General features: G+C 41.3%; 2 protein-coding genes across 3 annotated transcripts in view; both read right to left on the reverse strand.

Moving 5' to 3' along the window:
* The window catches only part of LOC111950815 (E3 ubiquitin-protein ligase RNF14), a 14,585-nt gene extending 6,998 nt beyond the window's left edge, over positions 1-7,587 (reverse strand). The window contains exons 1-2 of one of the 2 annotated variants that reach the window (XM_070434311.1): positions 7,245-7,587; positions 4,234-4,466 (exon numbers count right to left, since the gene is read on the reverse strand). The gene's annotated coding sequence lies outside the window, so the exon portion shown is untranslated. The remainder of the gene's footprint in view (positions 1-4,233; positions 4,467-7,244) is intronic. The other variant, XM_023968713.2, reaches the window with a different exon arrangement.
* Positions 7,588-8,737: 1,150 nt separating this feature from the next.
* Positions 8,738-19,296, reverse strand: LOC111950420 (heat shock 70 kDa protein 4). Its single transcript, XM_023967992.2, has 19 exons — positions 18,963-19,296; positions 15,651-15,708; positions 15,410-15,550; positions 15,202-15,324; positions 14,913-15,012; positions 14,698-14,831; positions 14,363-14,607; positions 14,100-14,176; positions 13,817-13,968; positions 13,470-13,576; positions 13,229-13,362; positions 12,902-13,083; positions 12,069-12,161; positions 11,759-11,905; positions 11,241-11,366; positions 10,973-11,080; positions 10,774-10,893; positions 10,479-10,640; positions 8,738-9,669 (listed from the first exon to the last, which is right to left on the reverse strand). Exons 1-19 carry the CDS (start codon positions 19,067-19,069, stop codon positions 9,460-9,462), a joined length of 2,526 nt encoding a protein of 841 aa, XP_023823760.1. The 5' UTR covers positions 19,070-19,296; the 3' UTR covers positions 8,738-9,459.
* Positions 19,297-19,823: the final 527 nt, after the last annotated feature.

A 19,823-nucleotide genomic window follows, 5' to 3' on the forward strand; every position in this document is an offset into this window, starting at 1 on the left:
TGTATCTGGGCCCACCCATAACCACGGCCATACTCTGGACTCTGGTTTATTACCAAGAGGCTTTCTAACTGGGCCAACCATAACCGCGGCCATACTCAGGACCTGGTTATTACCAAGAGGCTTTCTACTGGGCCCACACATAACCACAGCCATACCTCTGGACCTGGTTATTACCAAGAGGCTTTCTACTGGGCCACCCATAACCACAGCCATACTTCTGGACCTGGTTATTACAAGAGGGTTTCTACTGGGCCACCCATTAACCACAGCCATACTCTGGACCTGGTTATTACCAAGGGGCTTTCTATTGACATATCCTCTATTGTTGATGTTGCTTTATCTGATCACCACTGTGTCTTTTTTACTACCTTGGTGCACATAGCACAGGGTAATACTGAACGCATTATTACGAAACACTATCTCATCTCTGAAGTTGCTACAGACATCACCTATTCTGCCTTCCTCTCGTGATGATTTAGTTGATAACTTTAATAGCAAATTAAGGGCAACCATTGATGCCATAGCTCCAGTACGGTTGAAAAAGGCCACATCCAATCAGAGAGCGCCTTGGATGAGTGAGGAAACAAATGAATTAAGAGAAATTACACAAAGGCAGAGCAGAAGTGGAGAAAGTCATAGTTGCAGGTCCATATGATATTCTGATATTGCAACTAGGCAAATATAACAAGGCAATTAGAAAAATGTGCACGTCATTTCTAACTTCATCACTATTATTCAGACTAATTAGAGTGTTCTTCTCGACCATTGATGGCATGATAAATTAGGGCTGGGTCATATATTGAATAAATTTGAATGTGTTTTTGCGCGAAATTCCAAAATGCCTGTATTGCAAGAATCAAGGTTTTGTTATTTTTTTATATCTGCTTGTTCTCATGTTGTATTTTTGGTCTAAACTCCTTTGCTCCTCTGGGCACCTTGCCATTTACACCAGAGATCTGTATATAATGACAAGATGCATATCTCCGCCCTAACAATGGGAGTCGTTGTCCCAAATGCGGGAAGGCAGGCAATAAGCTTTGGTCCAAAAAAAGCCCCTAGAAATGCATTGGCCTTATTTTAGACAGATTTTAGCAAGAGTGAAACCTCTCGCTGCGCCTCTTCCTCTTTGGTTTACGCGCACCAAGCCCCTCCCCCTGCCTCTCACACCAACAAAGTTGAGAGATCACATCTTCCTCTCTGACAAGCGCTTTCAACTAGGGCTGGGCAATACGGGCTAAAAATTGAATCAATTTTTTTCAAACTTATGGGCTATTCAGTATATATCTCTCTCTTTAAATAAGTTTTTTTACTATTAAACAAATACACTGCATTTCAACAGTCAGCAATAATCTAATGAATGCAGGGCATGTGAAGTTATACCTAGGCTAAATATATAAGCCTTCCACAACCATAAGGCCCAATAATAATTTAATTATTTTATCGAAATAATTTCTCCTGCTTTTTTTGTTTTTGCAATAGACTTGAAAGCCAGATTAGTGACTGTCTCTGAAAATGTCATTTTTTGCTACAAATTTAACTAGAACCATGCATAATGCACATTCACTAATAATGACTAACTTCTTGTAGCAGCCATTAGGCTATAGAAAATGAACACAGGTCTCATCAACTATTTCTCAAGCCCAAGCTAATCTTTACATTTCAAGTTTAGCCAACTTGGATCTATTTGCTAGCTAACAAGGTTGAACAGTTGAATTGTTATAAAAACACACCCTTCTGTCCATCTCCAACTGTTTGAAAAGCTTTGAGTACACGTCCAGGTAATCCATCTGGCCCAGCGGCTTTGTGAATGTTGACCTGTTTAAAGGTTTTGTTCACGTCGGCTACCGATAGCGTTCATGTTACCTGATGAAAATGCTGTACAATATGATCTTGTTGCCATCTGATGCACATTCAGATGTCATAAATCAGCCCTGTAGAGCTCTGCCTGTCCTATGCCGTGCCTTGATTGCATTGTTGATGATATCTGGAAATGTGCATGTACACCCTGGCCCATCTACTGTTGCTAGCCCCAATTCTGACTTGTGCCCTGATTTCTGCTCTTGTAAAAGCCTGGGTTTTCTGCACGTTAACACTAGAAGCTTATTACCTAAAATGGATCAATTGAAAGTGTGGGTTATTCTTTGGAGGGAGTTGGAGGGAGTTGAAAGTCCATGTTGCCCAGCAACAGCCCCAAAACATCACTGCTCTAGAGGAGATCTGCATGGAGGAATGGGCCAAAATACCAGCAACAGTGTGTGAAAACCTTGTGAAGACTTACAGAAAACGTTTGACCTCTGTCATTGCCAACAAAGGGTATATAACAAAGTATTGAGATAACTTTTGTTATTGACCAAATACTTATTTTTCCACCATAATTTGCAAATAAATTCATTAAAAATCCTACAATGTGATTTTCGGGATTTTTTTTCTCATTTTGTCTGTCATGGTTGAAGTGTACCTATGATGAAAATTACAGGCCTCTCTCATCTTTTTAAGTGGGAGAACTTGCACAATTGGTGGCTGACTAAATAATTTTTTGCCCCACTATACTGGCACGGTTTTCCTGCCCTCAACTTAGTCTCGGGCCTAACACCCTTGCCAATATTTCCTCCAAACACCGGTTTCTCTGGCATTATTACTGAAATAACTTTGGCTATAATTTTACATGTAGGCTAATTATTTATGTAATTATGCAAAATATATAAAAATATTATTCCAATGTTGGCTTTTTTAGAAGCAATAAATGAAAATGTGAATTTCTGACTCAGTTGACAGCACCATTTATCTGTCAGTAGTAGGCTACTCTTATTTGCCTTTTAAATCACTATGAATGACCTCGGTCCTATGAGTAGACCCATGTTAGCATATCAAAACATATTTTTTAATTTGGGATGGTTCATCTTCAGTTTGGGACGGATTAAAATTGCACTTTGGGACGGTGCCAAAAAACAAGTTAGTCTCGAGCCCTGTATGTAGCAAGCTAGCTAGCTAACATTGGCCATCAAGTTTAAGTCAGGAGAGAGTGGCGCGCAGAGGTGAGGCCAGAGAGGAACCAATTAACTCTATTACTAACAAATTATTGATTGATTAATAGTAAAATAAAAATGAACTCTTGATGGATCTCCTCTCTCTCCTTCCCAGTGGGATGGATGGCAGTGGAGGCTGCTGYGGGGAGGACGGCTCATAATAACGGTTGGAATGGAGCAAATGAGTTTGATACCATTCCACCAACGCCGCTCCAGCCATTACCACGAGCCCATCCTCCCCAATTACGGTGCCACCAAGCTCCTGTGGATGACTCGGACATCAGGCTGCAGGCCCACATTAATTTACATTTTTCTGAAACTGGTTGTCAGTCACAGAGGCTGCGTTTATATACTAATTTTGMGGACTTTAAACCAATTAATTGTTACAAAAGGTAATGAAAGAAAGTCTCTTTGCAATCAGCAAAAAATATGTTGGCGCTTTAAGGGTTAACCAGTGTATCCAGAATAGCACTGTGGTGAAGCTGTCTGTAGGTCATGGTGGTTGGAACAGAGAAAAAAAGAAACCCAGCTAGTGGGGATGAGGGCTCACCCTCTGCACACACCTGTTGGTTTTATGTACTGAGCTGAGGGGGTGATCCAAAAATAATGCCAATTAGGTGGCCTATTTGTTCCTCAAAACCACCACTGGCCATAGAAGGGATTTGCCAATTTGAGATTTAAAGCAGAACATCTAAACATTGCATTTTGTTTATTCCACCTTTGTGAATTTGACAGTATACTAACAGCAAATCAGAACAATGCATGTCAAGGCACTTAGCCAGCTAAAGTTATATCAAATTTTATTGGTCACATACACATGGTTAGCAGATGTTAATGCGAGTGTAGCGAAATGCTTGTGCTTCTAGTTCCGACAGTGCAGTAAATATCTAACAATTCCCAACAACTACCTAATACACACACATCTAAAGGGATGGAATAAGAATATGTACATATAAATATATGGATAAGCGATGGCCGAGCGGCATAGGCAAGATGCAATAGATGGTATAAGATAATGTATATTCACTACGCATCTCATATGTAAGATATGTAAACATTATTAAAGTGGCATTGTTTAACGTGACAAGTGAGTCTATGTAGGCAGCAGCCTCTCTGAGCTAGTGATTGATGTTTAGCAGTCTGATGGCCTTGAGATCGAAAAACAGCTTCTATCTCTCAGTACCAGCTTTGAAGCACCTGCACTGACCTTGCCTTCTGGATGATAGCGGGGTTAACAGGCAGTGGCGGTTGTTGTCCTTGATGATCTTTTTGGCCTTCCTGTTACATAGGGTGTCGTAGGTGTCATGGAGAGCAGGTAATTTGCCCCCGGTGATGCGTTGGGCAGACCGCACCACCCTCTGGAGAGCCCTGAGGTTGTGGGTGGTGCAGTTGACGTACCAGGCAGTGATACAGCCCAATAGGATGCTCTCAATTGTGCATCTGTAAGAGATTGTCAGGGTTTTAGGTGACAAGACAAATTTCTTCAGCCTACTGAGTTGAAGAGGCACTGTTGCGCTTTCTTCACCACGCTGTCTGTGTGAGTGAACCATTACAGATTGTCTGTGGTGTACGCCGAGGAAGCTAAAAAATAAAATTACTTTCCGCCTTCACTACTGTCCCGTCGATGTGGATGGGGGGGGGGGGGTACTCCCTCTGCTGTTTCCTGAAGTCCACGATCGTCTGTTTTGTTGACATTGAGTGAGAGGTTGTTTTCCTAACACCACACTCAGAGTGCCCTCACCGCCTCCCTTTTGGCTGTCTCGTCGTTGTTGGTAATCAAGCCCACTACTGTTGTGTCGTCTGCAAACTTGATGAATGAGTTGGAGGCGTGGCCAGGCAGTCATGGGTAAACAGAGAGTACAGGAGGGGGCTGAGCACGCACCCTTGTGGGGCCCCAGTGTTGAGGGTCAGCAAAGTGAAGGTGGGAAATATCTCCACCACCTGGGGGCAGCCCATCAGAAAGTCCAGGACCCAAATGCACAGGGCGAGGTTGAGACCCAGGGCCTCCAGCTTAATGATGAGCTTGGATGGTACTATGGTGTTGAATACTTATGTAAGAATGCTGTACATACAGCTCAGCATTCCTCTTGTCCAGATGGGATAGGGCAGTGTGCAGTCTGATGGTGATTGCGTCTGTGGACCTGTTGAGGCTAGGGTGGCAGGTAAGGTGGAGGTGATATGATCCTTGACTTATCTCTCAAAGGACTTCATGATGACAAGTGAGTACTACAGGGCAATAGTCATTTAGTTCAATTATCTTTGCCTTCTTGGGTACAGGAAAAATGGTGGGCATCTTGAAGCATGTGGGGACAGCAAACTGGGATAGGGAGCGATTGAATATGTCCGTAAACACACCAGCCAGCTGGTCTGCTCATGCTTTGAGGACGCGGCTAGAGATGCCGTCTGACCAGCAGCCTTGTGAGGGTTAACACGTTTAAAGGTCTTACTCACATTGGCCACGGAGAAGGAGCCCGCAGTCCTTGTTAGCGGGCCGTGTCGGTGGCACTGTATTATCCTCAAAGCAGGCAAAGAAGGTGTTTAGTTTGTCTGGAAGCAAGACGTCAGTATCTGTGACATGGCTGGTTTTCTTTTTGTAGTCCGTAATTGCCTGTAGACCCTGCCACATACGTTGTGTCTGAGCCATTGAATTGCGACTCCACTTTGTCCTTATACAGACATTTCGCTTGTTTGATTGCCTTGGAGGGAATAACTACACCGTTTATATTCAGCAATATTCCCAGTCCTCTTCCCATGGTTAAATGTGATGGTTCGCGCTTTCAGTCCATCCATCTATCCATGGTTTTTGTTAGGGTAGGTTTTAATAGTCACAGTGGGTACAACATCTCCAATGCACTTCCATATAAACTCACTCACAGTCAGCATATATATATATATCAATGTTATTCTCTGAGGCTGCCCGGAACATTTCCCAGTCCGCGTGATCAAAACAATCTTGAAGCGTGGATTCCAATTGGTCAGACCAGTGTTGTATGGTTCTAGTCACGGGTATATTCTGTTTGAGTTTCTGCCTATTGGACGGTAGGAGCAAGATGGAGTCGTGGTCGGAATTGCCAAAGGGAGGGCCTTGCATGCATCACGGAAGTTAGAGTAGCAGTGGCCAGTGTATTGCCCATGCGAGTGCTGCAATCAATATGCTGATAGAATTTAGGTAGCCTTGTTCTCAAATTTGCTTTGTTATAATCCCCAACTACAATAAATGCAGCCTCAGGATATACGGTTTCCAGTTTACATAGAGTCCAGTGAAGTTCCTTGAGGGCCGTCATGGTATCTGCTTGAGGGGGTTTATACACAGCTGGGACGATAACTTACGAGAATTCTCTTGGGAGATAATATGGTCGGCATTTGATTGTAAGGAATTCTAGGTCAGGTGAACAGAAGGACTTGATATGTTGTTATGGTTACACCATGAGTCGTTAATCATGAAGCATACACCCCGCTCTTCTTCCCAGAGAGATGTATATTTCTGTCAGCGCGACACATGAAGAAACCCGGTGGCTGTACCGACTCCGACAACATAGCCCTTGAGATCGTGTTAGGGCCTAGGGTTGTTACAGAGCTACTTATGAGCATAGTTCTAGTTGAAACTGTGTAGCTTCCATACTAGTTAGTCAGGTAACGTTAACATTTCTGTTAGATTATAACATTTGAACAGCTTTTCCCCAAACTTGGTCCTGGGGACGCCAAGGTGTGCACGTGTTGGTTTTTTGCCCTAGCACTACACAGCCAATTCAAATAATCAAAGCTTGATGATTAGTTGTTTCTATGAATCAGCTGTGTAGTGTTAGGGGGAAAAACAAAACGTGCACCCCTTGGGGTCCCCGGGATCGCATTTGGGAAACCCTGTGTTAGTTGATTAACTGACTAACAAGTAACTGACTAACAAGTATGGAAGCTAGCAACCGACATGGCTTCAACTAGAACTATGCTCTAGGGTGGCTCTGTAACAACCCTAGGCCCTAACACGATCGCAAGGGCTAACTGCCTTGACAGCCGTATTGATAGTAGCTAAATTAGCTAACTAATGTTAACAGCATACTAGTAGGTAACTAACTAGCTACCGTTTGTTAGGCTAGAAACGTTGGCCTACACACCTTCATTTGTTAGCTACAGTAGCCATCATAAGTAATCAGTCACTGGTTAAAATATGTAGATTACAAGCATTTTCTTAGATCGTGGTAATGTAACTGTGTTATTTACCTTATATTCCAGCCCCACTAAAGACTTTTGGATGATGACATACTTCTGTTGTGTTACAGACAACGCGGAAACTCCCGACTGAAAACTCGTTGGAAGATGATGCCGCGTTCAAGACAAATCGGACATTTCCGAACTGGAAACAAACTCGTTGGTACGCATATTGGAGCGTCCTTAGATCTGCCAGATAATGGGTGGAGTGAATGGTATCAAACACATGTTCACCATGTATGTGTTAGATACCATTCCATTTATGCCATTACTGTGAGCCGTCTTCCCCGATTAAGGTGCCACCGGTTGCCTGACCCGCAGGATGCCGGTGCGGAGTTACCATGTTGTGAAGTGCAGCCTTTACCCAAGGGTCAATTATGACCCCAAGTGGCCAAACGTCATCATTTCGAAACCCTTTTTTTGATCCTGCAATTCAAGGCCTTTGTCAAACAACTAGTTACTGACAAAAAAACATTATTTACAATGATTTCCGTAGTAATATGGCGGAATTAAAATGAATCTATTTTGTATATTAGTGGTGCCACTAAACTGAAAATGTGGACTCAATAGTTAACTGTGTGATAAAAGCACCAAATATCGCACAGATGTAGAAAGAGAGATGGGGGGCAGCCACTATAACTAAAAAATAACTCAAAGATGTAAATATATATTTAGCTTCCAGTCAAGGTCTCTATACCGAGTCGAGTCTCATCTTTCAGATGCAATTGGAACTGAGTTGATAGTCCATATCATTCCAGTTAGAGCTAAAAGTCTGTAACTGGCACCCATATCGTTGGCCATCTTAGGTCATACCGGTTACATTAGTACATTAGCCAATTTCTCAGCCTGTTATTCATTCAAAGTGTTGCATTTGTGTGACAGACAAATGTTCATAAGTGGCTAGGGGGAAATTTATCAAAATATCTGTTAAAAACATGAAAAATATACAAAAACATCAAATTTCACTATAAATGTGAACATTTTAAAATATGCTAATTTTGGGGACTTTAAACCAATTCATTTTGAAAGTCTTTTTGCAATCAGCAAAAAATATGTTGGCGCTTTAAGGGTTAACCAGTGTATCCAGAATAGCACTGTGGTGAAGCTGTCTGTAGGTCATGGTGGTTGGAACAGAGAAAAAAAGAAACCCAGCTAGTGGGGATGAGGGCTCACCCTCTGCACACAACTGTTGGTTTTATGTACTGAGCTMGGGGGGTGATCCAAAAATAATGCCAATTAAGTGGCCTATTTGTTCCTCAAAACCACCACTGGCCATAGAAGGGATTTGCCAATTTGAGATTTAAAGCAGAACATCTAAACATTGCATTTTGTTTATTCCACCTTTGTGAATTTGACAGTATACTAACAGCAAATCAGAACTTTGTATAATCCTTTTCTTTTCGCGGAATTCAATGTGTTCCACTCCAGGTCCCTTGGAGTATTCTCTCACCCGAATCAACATGTTCCTCATTGCATTTTCAAATAATCTTTCAAGCACTTGAACATAATTCTCATACACCAAAATGTATTTATTTTGCTTTTGGTGAGTGGTAACAGCACCAAATTGGTATTCACCATTCATTCACACCATTCATTGTACAGAGTAGAAAAACAAAACAAGGCTATACCAGAGAACAACCCACAGACCATTGCCTTTAAATGTGACAGCCTTATATTGAAATATTGCATGACAGTAACTCAAATCTAATTAAACATATAGTAGACAGATAATTGATGCCTCTATCATATCTCTGAATACACTAACCTTTATTCCATCCAATCTCTCCCCCATCAGGGTGTCCTCTACATTTATCCAACAGGGAATAATCATACATTTCAAGCTTGAACCCCCTTCCCCATTCAAACATAAGTTAACATTTCACTAAACTTCTGTACTCGTTTTTTCGCTGCTTACGACCTCTTAATATTTCAATCTCAGTGGAAATAGGCTAAAGAGATGCTGAGAACATTCCTTACTAAATGGCCATTGAAGCAATACACAGAAAGCAAATTTCCATCCTGCGGCACTCACAATATTTGATGTCAAACAGCTTGAGCAATATGCATTCATTGTATTCAGCAAAAAATAGTGGAACATTCCAAGAAGGCTGATTGACAGTATTTATAGGAATAGTTTGACTGTGTCATCAAAAGAGAGGCTATAATCAATAAGATCTCAGAGAGGTGTGAGGCGGGTGGGGAGAGAAGGCTGGGGCAGCTGTAGCAGTTAGTCAATGTCCATCTCAGGCAGCTTGTTGCCCTCTGCAGATTCAGGAGCCACCGTGCTCTCTGCTGCACCCTTCTCTGGGCTGCCTGGCTGGGCATCTGTGTCCTCCTGTCCATTAATAGGTCCATTCTGCTCTTCCTTCTCATCCTTGGGGATCTCCACTTTGGGTTTGGGTTTTGAGACGATAGGGTTGCAAGCTGAGTAAAGCTCCTAAACAGATGGAAAGAGGATGTTAAATTAACTTTATGAAATATTACCTATAATTAATTACAATATTAGTGAAATGGTCTTCCTTCCAAAACATGGTAATTGTGACAAAACATGCAATGTCTAGTGCAGAGAATCATTGTACCATCTAAACCGCTGTGAAAAATATTTTCAATATCTCCAACTATTGTATTTTCAGCTGTTTGAAGCTGGTGTATAAAACCGAAAGATGCAAATATGAAAATGTGGGAACAAAAAGCATAGAAATAGCGCACATAGAAGAGATCTACAACTTCTTAGACTTGCTTTCAATAAGAATGACAGATCTACAACTAACATTTGTGTGTGAACTTGGTCAGGTTCGCCCCCAAAAATGTCGATATTACAGCATTAAGTATATTAAAAAGCAGCTTTGTGTTGGAATGGTGTGGGCATACCCCAACAACAGAAGGACGCCGGTCAAAAATATTCACGAGTAGACCACTGATGGCCAGCTCATCTTCCTCAGGATGACATCATCCTCAATGAGGAAATAGTAAACCTTTTTGAAACTGTCTGTTTGAGGTGGGGTTTTTGAAGTGGTTTTTTTCTTCTCCAATTTGTGCTTTGGCCACAAATAGGAGTATACGGTGAGTCCACAACATTATTTGGGTACGAGTTGACAGAATATGAACTTTAAAAAGTGAGCTTTGGGACATTCTGAACTTTGGATGACCATATGCCATATTAGGACCAGGAGTCCCCGACCATGTGACCTGACCAGGCAGAACTGAGTCCTTGACAGACTATACAAACCTATTGTCTGCACTAACCTTTGTTTTTGCCTGAATCTCCTGGACTTTGACGGCAGGCTCCTGGGTAAGATTCTGTTTGCTCTGCGCATTCATTTTGCTGTTCATCCAAATCATGGCGTCGTTCACCTGCTTATCCACCTTCAACATCTCCAACTCGTCCAAATGCTCATACTGCTCCTCCTGGGTGTCAAGACAGACATAAGGAACATTTCAATGCTGGGAGGCATTGAGATATATCATTACATGTCCAGTGACTCAAGGTTGATGAAACTACATGTGCATAACTATGCAATAACAATATCTTAGAAGTTACCTTTGTTTTGTAAGCTTCTACAATCTTCATGTACTGTTGGATATGCCTTCCAAGTTCATCGAATGCTTTTGGTCTCTCCTCAGCCTCGATGTATCTTTCCTGGATGGGCTGCCCAAATTTCTGTAGAAGGGACATTTGGTTCAGTCACATAACAAAATACATCCTAGAATCAGAGACAGGAATTGACTGACAATGTTACCTTTAATTCAGCCAGTTTGTCGATGTACACTTGTTTCTGTTGGTCCTCGCCATCATCATACAACCAGTTCTCTGTGTCCTCAAGTCTTAATGCAAAGGTGTCTCGGTCCTGCATTTAGTAAAAACAAACTTGTAGTAACTCCACATCATTTGTTTTTAATACATGTAAAGGTTATATATTACACTGGGAATAATACAAATAAAATGTGGCTTAGCCTTGCTGTAAGCTAGTGCTTTTCTACTCAGCCAGCTTAAGGGAATATACTCACAGATTCACTGACAAACTTCTCCAACACTCCGTGCAGTTTGTCCCTCATCTCATAGACGTACTCCTCTACATTGTTCTTGGCATCGTTTCTCTCCTTCTCCAGCTTGTCCTGCATCATCATCTTACCCTGAGGTGGACACAAATATAAATTTGTATGCACTCACTCTGGACAAGAGCACCTGCTAAATTGTAACATTTAATGTAACACTTCCTACCACAACTCTCAGACACAGATGAACATGRTTAAGCAACCCATTAAACCTAATTTTACAGACAAAAAGGTTGAAAAATTCTTTATACTGTACAATAGTGGTATGATATACAGTGTTGCATGTTAAAATTATGCTTGTAAAACAATAACAGACAATAATACATGGTTTATATCAATACAGGACAGGTTTTCAACTAATGAGGACAAAAGTCAGAAAAATATCCTGTCTCAGTGATGCTAAGCCAATCAGATAATACTGGAAAAAATGAATTAGTGTTGATACTAGTTATGGTGTCCTACAACATTACCTCATTCTCCATGAACAGATTGACCAGGTCATTGGTTAGTTGCCAGTGCAGGCTGTTTTCGATTGGGAGTTCAACAGTCTTCGTTTTCACTTTGGGTTTCTTTGCCGATGGAGCGTGATTCTTCTCCTGTTTTCCATCCTCCGATGTCTGAGATTTAAAAAAAAAAAAAAAAAAAAAATAAAAATAAACATATATATATATATTTACTACGTTTTAGGTAAATGTGCATTGGTCCCATACCTTTATCATGAATACGTACACACAAAACACATCCCCTCAGAATGTTGAAAATATGTAGTCAGTCAGTCACCTCCATTTCCTCAGTCTCTGACTTCTTGTCAGCATCGTCTTTCTGTCCATCACCTTTGGCTTTTTGGTCATCTTGTTCGGTCTGCATCTTACTCTGATGAGACAATAAACATTTTATTAGCTCTCCATTCATGTGGCGTTAACACCACAATGCAGAGATGGTCAGATAACACAAGAAAAACAAGCAGGCAAAGAAAAATACAATAATATATTTTCTGAAGCAGGTTTAACTTGTTGAGACATGACAGATGAATTAGTTGCCATTTTACTGAATATGTCTGGGTTGATTAATTGTCCAATAAATRGGGTGTGGGTAGTGTATAGGCATTATTGCCGATGTAGCCTTGGCTTCCAGGCCTCCCTCAAGTTGTTCGCCAGAGCCTGGGGAAGTTCATATCGGAAAAGTGGGTATGAGTGGAGCGCTGATTGCCAGCGGCTGCTGACTGATTGGCTGTGAGTAGATGATTATTCAAACAACCACCCCTTCCATTCCTCATGAAAAGTGCTAATTATCCAGATAAGCTAATTAATGGTGCAAGCATACTACATTTTCCCCCATGGATATTTATAATTTGGTTGAAATGACACGACCCCACATGGGCAACAAAGAAAATGATTGGCTTTCGGTTTCCAATCGCTGCCTGTTTGAAAGTGCCTATTCTAATTGTTGGGAGGGGCAAACAACTTGGATACCCTCCACCTTCTTTTGGCCTCTTTCTGACAGGAACTTCCACAGGCTTTTAAACTGAAGGTGAGGTGAAACCCTGGTAGAGGTGAAAGCCTGGTAGAGACCATAGCCTATGTAAGCGCTGTGCGAAAACAGTGCACACAAACCTCCTCTTCCTTCCCGGCTGGGTCTGTCTCCATTGGCTCCTCTCCCTCATTAGGTTTCAGGAGCTCTACTAGAGAGGCACTGGACACGCTGAAGACCCCATGGACATTCACCCTGACCTTCACCTTGACCTTTGAACTCTCACCATTWGCCTGGGGAACCACTTTCTGGACAATGAACTGACCTGATGAGTTCACAAGTGGAGTATTAGAAGACACCCAGTAACCTGGCCTCAGAGACAACCATTAAAAGTACAAAATTAATTGAACAGGTGCAAGCTTATAGCTTATTAGAGGCATTTAAAGTTTCAGGACGGTTTGTTCTGGTACCTATTGTGGGGTCCGGGTACGGCAGCTCTTTGGGGTTGTTGTAGTACGCCTCCAAGGAGAAGGGCTCTCTCCGGTAGAATGTCAACACTTTGGAGAAGGGTGCTGCATGGTTCCTTGGGAATACCTCGCAATCACTGACGGAAGAGAGTAGACCAGAAGATAACGTGAGTCACTGCCAATCAGAGTTCAGTGCAATCGGTGTTAAATAAGCCAATGTCAAATGTGAAGAAGATATCATTACCTTAACCCCTCCTCTGCAGCAGAGTTCCACTTCAAGGATATGGGATAGTGGACGACATCCGTGATGGAAAACTCTCTGACTTTGAAGGCAGGGGACAGGATTGCACACTAAGGAGATAAACCACCTGCATTATAATATGTTTGCTAAGTGTTTAACAACTGTATACAGTACTTAATGTTATGGCAACAGGAAAAGTTATTACCTGCTAATTGTTTGTGCTATAAAGTAAACATCAGGTCAAACAACTACAGCGATACCGACCAGTTCCATGAGTGAGAGACATGGGCGTGCCATTTTTAGCCATTTGCTTAAGAAACCATTGGGGACAGTGAGTCATGACATGATACCTGCAGTGCACATCCTCTTGCGACAGCCTCGTCTGCATTTAATGTCGTGCTCAGCTCTTTTCCAAAGAATTTGCTGACTCTTTCTTTGACGGCAGGGATCCTGGAGGCACCGCCCACGATTTCCACAGCGTAGATGTCTTCCTTCTTCAGCTCTGGACAATGCATGAAACATATTAGTAGTCAGATTTAAACAGCCAATCCAGGTCTTAGCAAGAACATGAACAGGCTGCGCTTGTGCACGTGGCTCAGGGATATTCCAGCTACTATTACAACAGCTACTCACTGGCTTGTTCCATGACGCTGTGCAGGGGAGCTTCCACTTTGGCCAGAAGCCCTGCACACATCTCCTCAAAGTGGCCTCTGGAACAACAGTGGTCATGGGATATTAATAGATACCGTACACACATGCAGCTGCTTGCATCATGATGATACACATGCACCGAATGAAAACACTTCCTGACACATGGCTTTCCCACTGCGGATGGCCAAATGTGTAATGTAGACGTACCGAAATAAATGAGAGGACTTGTTTTATGCTCCACTAACCTGTTGAGTTTCCCAGTCACATCGATGTCATTCATGAAGCACTCAATGTTGAGTGGCAAATCAGAGGAGTTGGCGCTCATCAGCTTCTTGAGCTTCTCACACTCCTGGTAGAGACGAACCAGGGCTCTGGGCTTGGTCTTCACATCCAGCTTGTACTTCTTGCCAAACTCCTCACAGAAATGGTTCACCAACACCTCGTCAAAGTCTTTGCCACCCAATTCTGCATCAAACGCAGAAGCTAGCATCTGAAAGAGAACAAAACAATGTACCTAATGCCTTGTTCTATCTTAAGTTTTTTTTGTGTTACGTTGTCTTTGAACATATCAAAAATGTACCTTGAGCTTTCCTTTGTTGAATGCACAGACAGAGACCTGATAACCAGAGTGGCCCAAATCTACAAATACCACATTTCTTGGCTTTTCCTCAGGGGCAGGGAGATCCTGTTTATAGATCCCATATGCCAGTGTAACTGGAATAGACAGAGAAATTGGTTCAGACCAAGATTTACATGGGATAACATTGTTCAGTGTTGGCATGGTAATGGAATTACCTGCAGTGGTCTCATTCATGAGTCGTAGGCAGTTGAGCCCTGCAATCTGAGCTGCATCTATGACAGACCTCCTCTCTGCATCAGTGTAGAAGCTGGGGACCTGGAGGACATTAGGAGAAATTATGAGTTGACAAAAACACAGACCTTGACTGCCTAAACTGTGTGCGCGCACACGTGTAACTGCATATTTTCTATAGGGCATAGGCATCGCTGTAGTCATGAGAGTTTGTTAACCAAAAAAAGAATATTCCATCTTCACGCCTGTCTAAGTAGATGTAAAACTGCTTACAGAGATGACACAGTCAGCCACAGGTTTCTTCATTGCCGTCTCAGCAGTCTCCTTCAGTTTGTTCAGCAGCATGGCAGTGACTTGTTCAATGCTGAAGACTTTCTCCTCCTCCATGTACATCACCTAGTAAAAAATTGAGTAAGGGAGTAAAAATGAATATCTCAAACCAGCTCCCCGTTCAGCCGCATCTTCACTTCTGATCATTTACCTTGATGCCGGTCATCCCAGAAGGCATCTGTGCCAGGTCGTAAACCAAGCTAGATTTTGCTGACTGGACGTAGGGGTCTAAGAACGCCCTGCCATGGAATCGCTTGAACCCTTGAACAGTGTTCTTACAATTTGTTACYACCTTCCAAAAAGAAAAAAGAACAAATGCCATGGTCAAATAACATGCTACTTTATTTTCACAAATGACTTATATTAGCGATACGTCTTAAAGCAAGGCTTACCTGGCCTTTCGCTGCCGCTCCTATTGAACGATTCCGTGGTCCAAAGGACACACATGATCTGAAAAAGGTGAACAAGATAATTGATAAGATCCTTCCTTGTGTGCATGGTGCTTTAGATTCTATGGCATTCCATATCTTAGTGTGAATTAGCCTATGTAAAATTCAGAGACTGAGATGAGATAAGTAAAGTAATCTATAACTTAGCAAGTCATCACATGAAATTGTTTAGCCTACATTATGCTTGGGCGGTTTACCGTATATCGGGCTATTATGAAATACAGACAGTATGACTTTCAACACTGTCAACAAAAAAAGGTGCGTGCTATGCCACTGCTTATAAGTTATGACAAGATTTCTATCGAAGATGTGCCAAATAGATTATCTTCAGCTCAGGGCTCCAACTATGCATTTGGTTTTCTAGCATTTCAGCAGACAATCAATCCCCTCCTGGATCAAGATCCCTGCTGCATAAATTTATTTTGCACGTTAAAAAACTTGAACCCAATCGAACATCTCTAGATAAACCTGAAAATAGGTGTGCAGCGACGCTCCCTATCCAACTTGACAGAGCTTGAGAGGATCTGCAGAGAAGAATGGGAGAAACTCCCCAAATACAGGTGTGCCAAGCTTGTAGCATCATACCCAAGAAGACTCAAGGCTGTAATCGCTGCCAAAGAGTAAAGAATCTGAATACTTACGTAAATGTGATATTTCCCTTTTAAACCTGTTTTTGCTTTGTCATTATGGGGTATTGTGTGTAGATTGATGAGGGTGAAAAACGATTTAAATAATTTTGTAAGGCTGTAACGTAAAATGTTCTGAAAAAAGTCAAGGGGTCTGAATACTTTACGCATGCACTGTACGTGCTAACAAAGTGATGGAAACACTAAAGTAACTCAGATATTACACATCCAACAAGTACTTGTAAATATAAATTTCAAACTGGGACAGAATCTTGAGCATTTGTTTTTCCAATGTTGGACTTTTGTAAAATATTGGGTAGCGACATCCATCTGCAAGCTTGTGATGTTCTTTTTGTTTTAGATAGTCCAAGATCCTCCACCAACGAAAAGTATGTGATGAATTCGATTATGATTCTTGCTAAATATTAAATCCATAAAATGAATAAAAAACATCCTATTCAATATATTTTACAGTAGATTTAACTTATTACTTTGCCATATTGAATACTATGCTCTGTAAGAATAAGGTAATGAAATCAATTGATACTCGTCTTTGAATGTAAAAACCCGGTGTTTCTATTTTTGTGTTGTTACAATTTTCAAGGATGTATAGATTTTTGTAAGACATTTAAATTTGTATCTTTCAATATATAGAATTTCTCAAATATATATCTAAATGCCAACTGCTTGAAGAAAAAAAATGTAACTAGAAAAATAAMGTTATTTGCTGGACAAGGATTGTCCCGACTTTCAAAAGTGCCTGAATTGCTTCGACTTTTATTTCTGATTGACTGGATGCAAGTTTAAACATCCAATTATTTAATATCTATAGGAATGCAAGTTTCACCGGTGTTACGCAATCAATTCTTTCATTCTATCCATGCTGCATGAAGAAGACTCTAGAAGTCGACAAGGTGTGACGTCATGACGTTCAGCTGTTTCTTTTGTTTTTTTCCCCCAATGGAAACGTACCTTACCCCTGGTTTTATGCTGCGTTCACAATCTAGTCGGATCTAGGAAACTCAGAAATGTGCGATTTCCTAATTAATAGAACGCGGCACGTGTATAACTACAACCACTTGGCAAGTCAGACATTTCTGAGTTTTTCTAGTTCCAATTGGAGACATATTTTCATTAGAATATTCTAAAATCCGCATAACAACAATTTGCGCATTTTTCCATCAGAGATGTTTCCATCAAATTGACTTCTTGAAAATAAAAATAAAGGTTGTGCGTGTTGACGTGGTGCACATAAAAATACCCTTTGCAGTTCAATTCCCATGTACCAAATAAAAAATACAAGTTACATTTTCAACTCTGATGGTTCTCTCACAAAATATGTTGCATTATATATCCAGTGTGCACACTCTGGTATTGGCGCGTGCACTCTAGCTACCTGCGGATGTATCGCCTACATTATGAGATTATCATTATAGACAAAAGAGCGTTATTTATCAAACGGCAACCAATCACCGATTATCATGTCACCAGAATAAGACCCTCGATATTTATTGGAAAGGCGCATTAAGACATTTTAGTCATTTAGCAGACACTCTTATCCAGAGCGATTTACAGCAGTGAGTGCATACGTTTTTCATACTTTTTTGTACTGGTCCCAAGTGGGAATCGAATATTSCACTTTCACCACCCTGTGAAATTCAGATAAAACCAGTTTTGATTTAGCCTAATAAACTGCATGTTTTCCCCGCGTAGTAGTGGTAGGACCACAAACGTCATCGCGTGACTCCAAGTGTACTTCGATATGATGGCTATGTTAATATTTGCGCATAAAAGCAATTCCACCGTCATTTCWCGCATAATTAATTTTATCGACACTAAAAGATACCAAGTTGTCTAGCGTGTTTTGTTTTGTCGACGTCCGGAAGTTTAACGAACAATTTTCTGTTTCCATCAGGCCGGTCATTACATGTTTTATCCGACATGTACTTTACTTGCATAGGTTTGATGGAACCTGGTTTATGACCGTTTTAGGCAGTTATCGCATGTATTTTCTGTCAACTTTCTTAAATGCTGAAAAAAAATGCCACAACAAAATAAAAATCCCTGAACTAGTTAATGTTAATATTGACTTAAATCTGACAGTACTGTAAATTAAGTGGCCAGTGGTGCCATAAACTAATAATATGGTATATTTTTTATAAATAAAGGTTAAAAAAAAAWTCTCATTGCATGGTGTACTTTACCACACAGTTATACGCACTGCAAAATTGCTAGAATATTCCTACCGGCGATTGACGGATGTCGTCATAGCAAGTGAGCCAGTACAGTAAACGGTGAGCTAGCTAACTGGCTAACTATGATAGCAGGCGGACTCATAAGTAACTGCTAGTTTAATAGCAACCATTAACTAGTTCAATACACATGTGAAATAAATCCATCTGATAAAAGCGGGATGGTGAAATTAGATGGATTAGATGGGCTGCATTACGTTAGCTAGCTCGCTAACGTAATGCAGCTGAATTCACGTGCAGTACCCTGTACACACAACTGTTAACTAACTAGCTACCTAGCAGCTAGTTGTCCAGGCCGCAAAAACAGAAACTGACCACTCTCACTAACCAATTGTATTTGTCTCAAGTGTATGGCTAGTCTAGAATATTTTACTTACGGTGTACTTCGGTCGCTGTATTCGTTAGCCACGGTCTCAATTCCTCCGGCTCGAGCTACAGCAACATAGCAGCTTTGAAAGCCCACATCAATTCCCACCACTGACATCTTCCACGCTAACGTTACCTTGCCTGTATTCTACTATTGTATGAAATGTTGACGTCAATAACTCCTTAAAATAACAGAAACGTGTTTGAATTATTTTTGGAAAGACGTACAAAAGTCAATAGATATTGTTAAATCAGAAGTGTACTTCAATTCATAATCCGCGGCACTGTACTGAATAATCTGATAGCTGTGCACACCGGGCGGTAGATAGCAAGATCTGCTACAACTACAAGGTGGTTTTGTGAGTTCACGCGGAATCTCAATGCAATATCGCGAGAAGTGAATGGTTCTCGATGGCTCTGGACCTTTCTATCAGAAAGATGTCGTTCTAAACCATGTGGAATTTTTTAAATTTTCTCCAACTAATGATATGTAGTACTCACATATGTCAGTATCTCAATTGCTGCTAACTCAAAGTTGGCATGTAAAATGCGTATATATATTTATACATATATATTATATATATATTGTAGCGACCCGCACAGACAGCTGTGTGTTATGTGTTAGGCTAGTAGGTGGTTGTGTTGTACTTACTAGTACCCAGTTTTCGCGGGGTCCGACATGCCAATCAACCTGCTATCTGCCAATCACGGGAATGCCTGGAATGTTCTGATGCCGGGCATCCTGGCGGTTGGCGGAGTGGCGTGGAGGGGGGTTGGGCAGGGGGATGAAGCATTGGAAGTTAAGACCAGGTTTAGCCTTTGTTCTCTCTCTTATGTCTGGCCTTCACAAGAGAAGGTCACGGTTGGCTTGT

Source organism: Salvelinus sp. IW2-2015, linkage group LG23 (assembly GCF_002910315.2).
Source record: "Salvelinus sp. IW2-2015 linkage group LG23, ASM291031v2, whole genome shotgun sequence".
Taxonomy (NCBI): Eukaryota; Metazoa; Chordata; class Actinopteri; order Salmoniformes; family Salmonidae; genus Salvelinus; species Salvelinus sp. IW2-2015.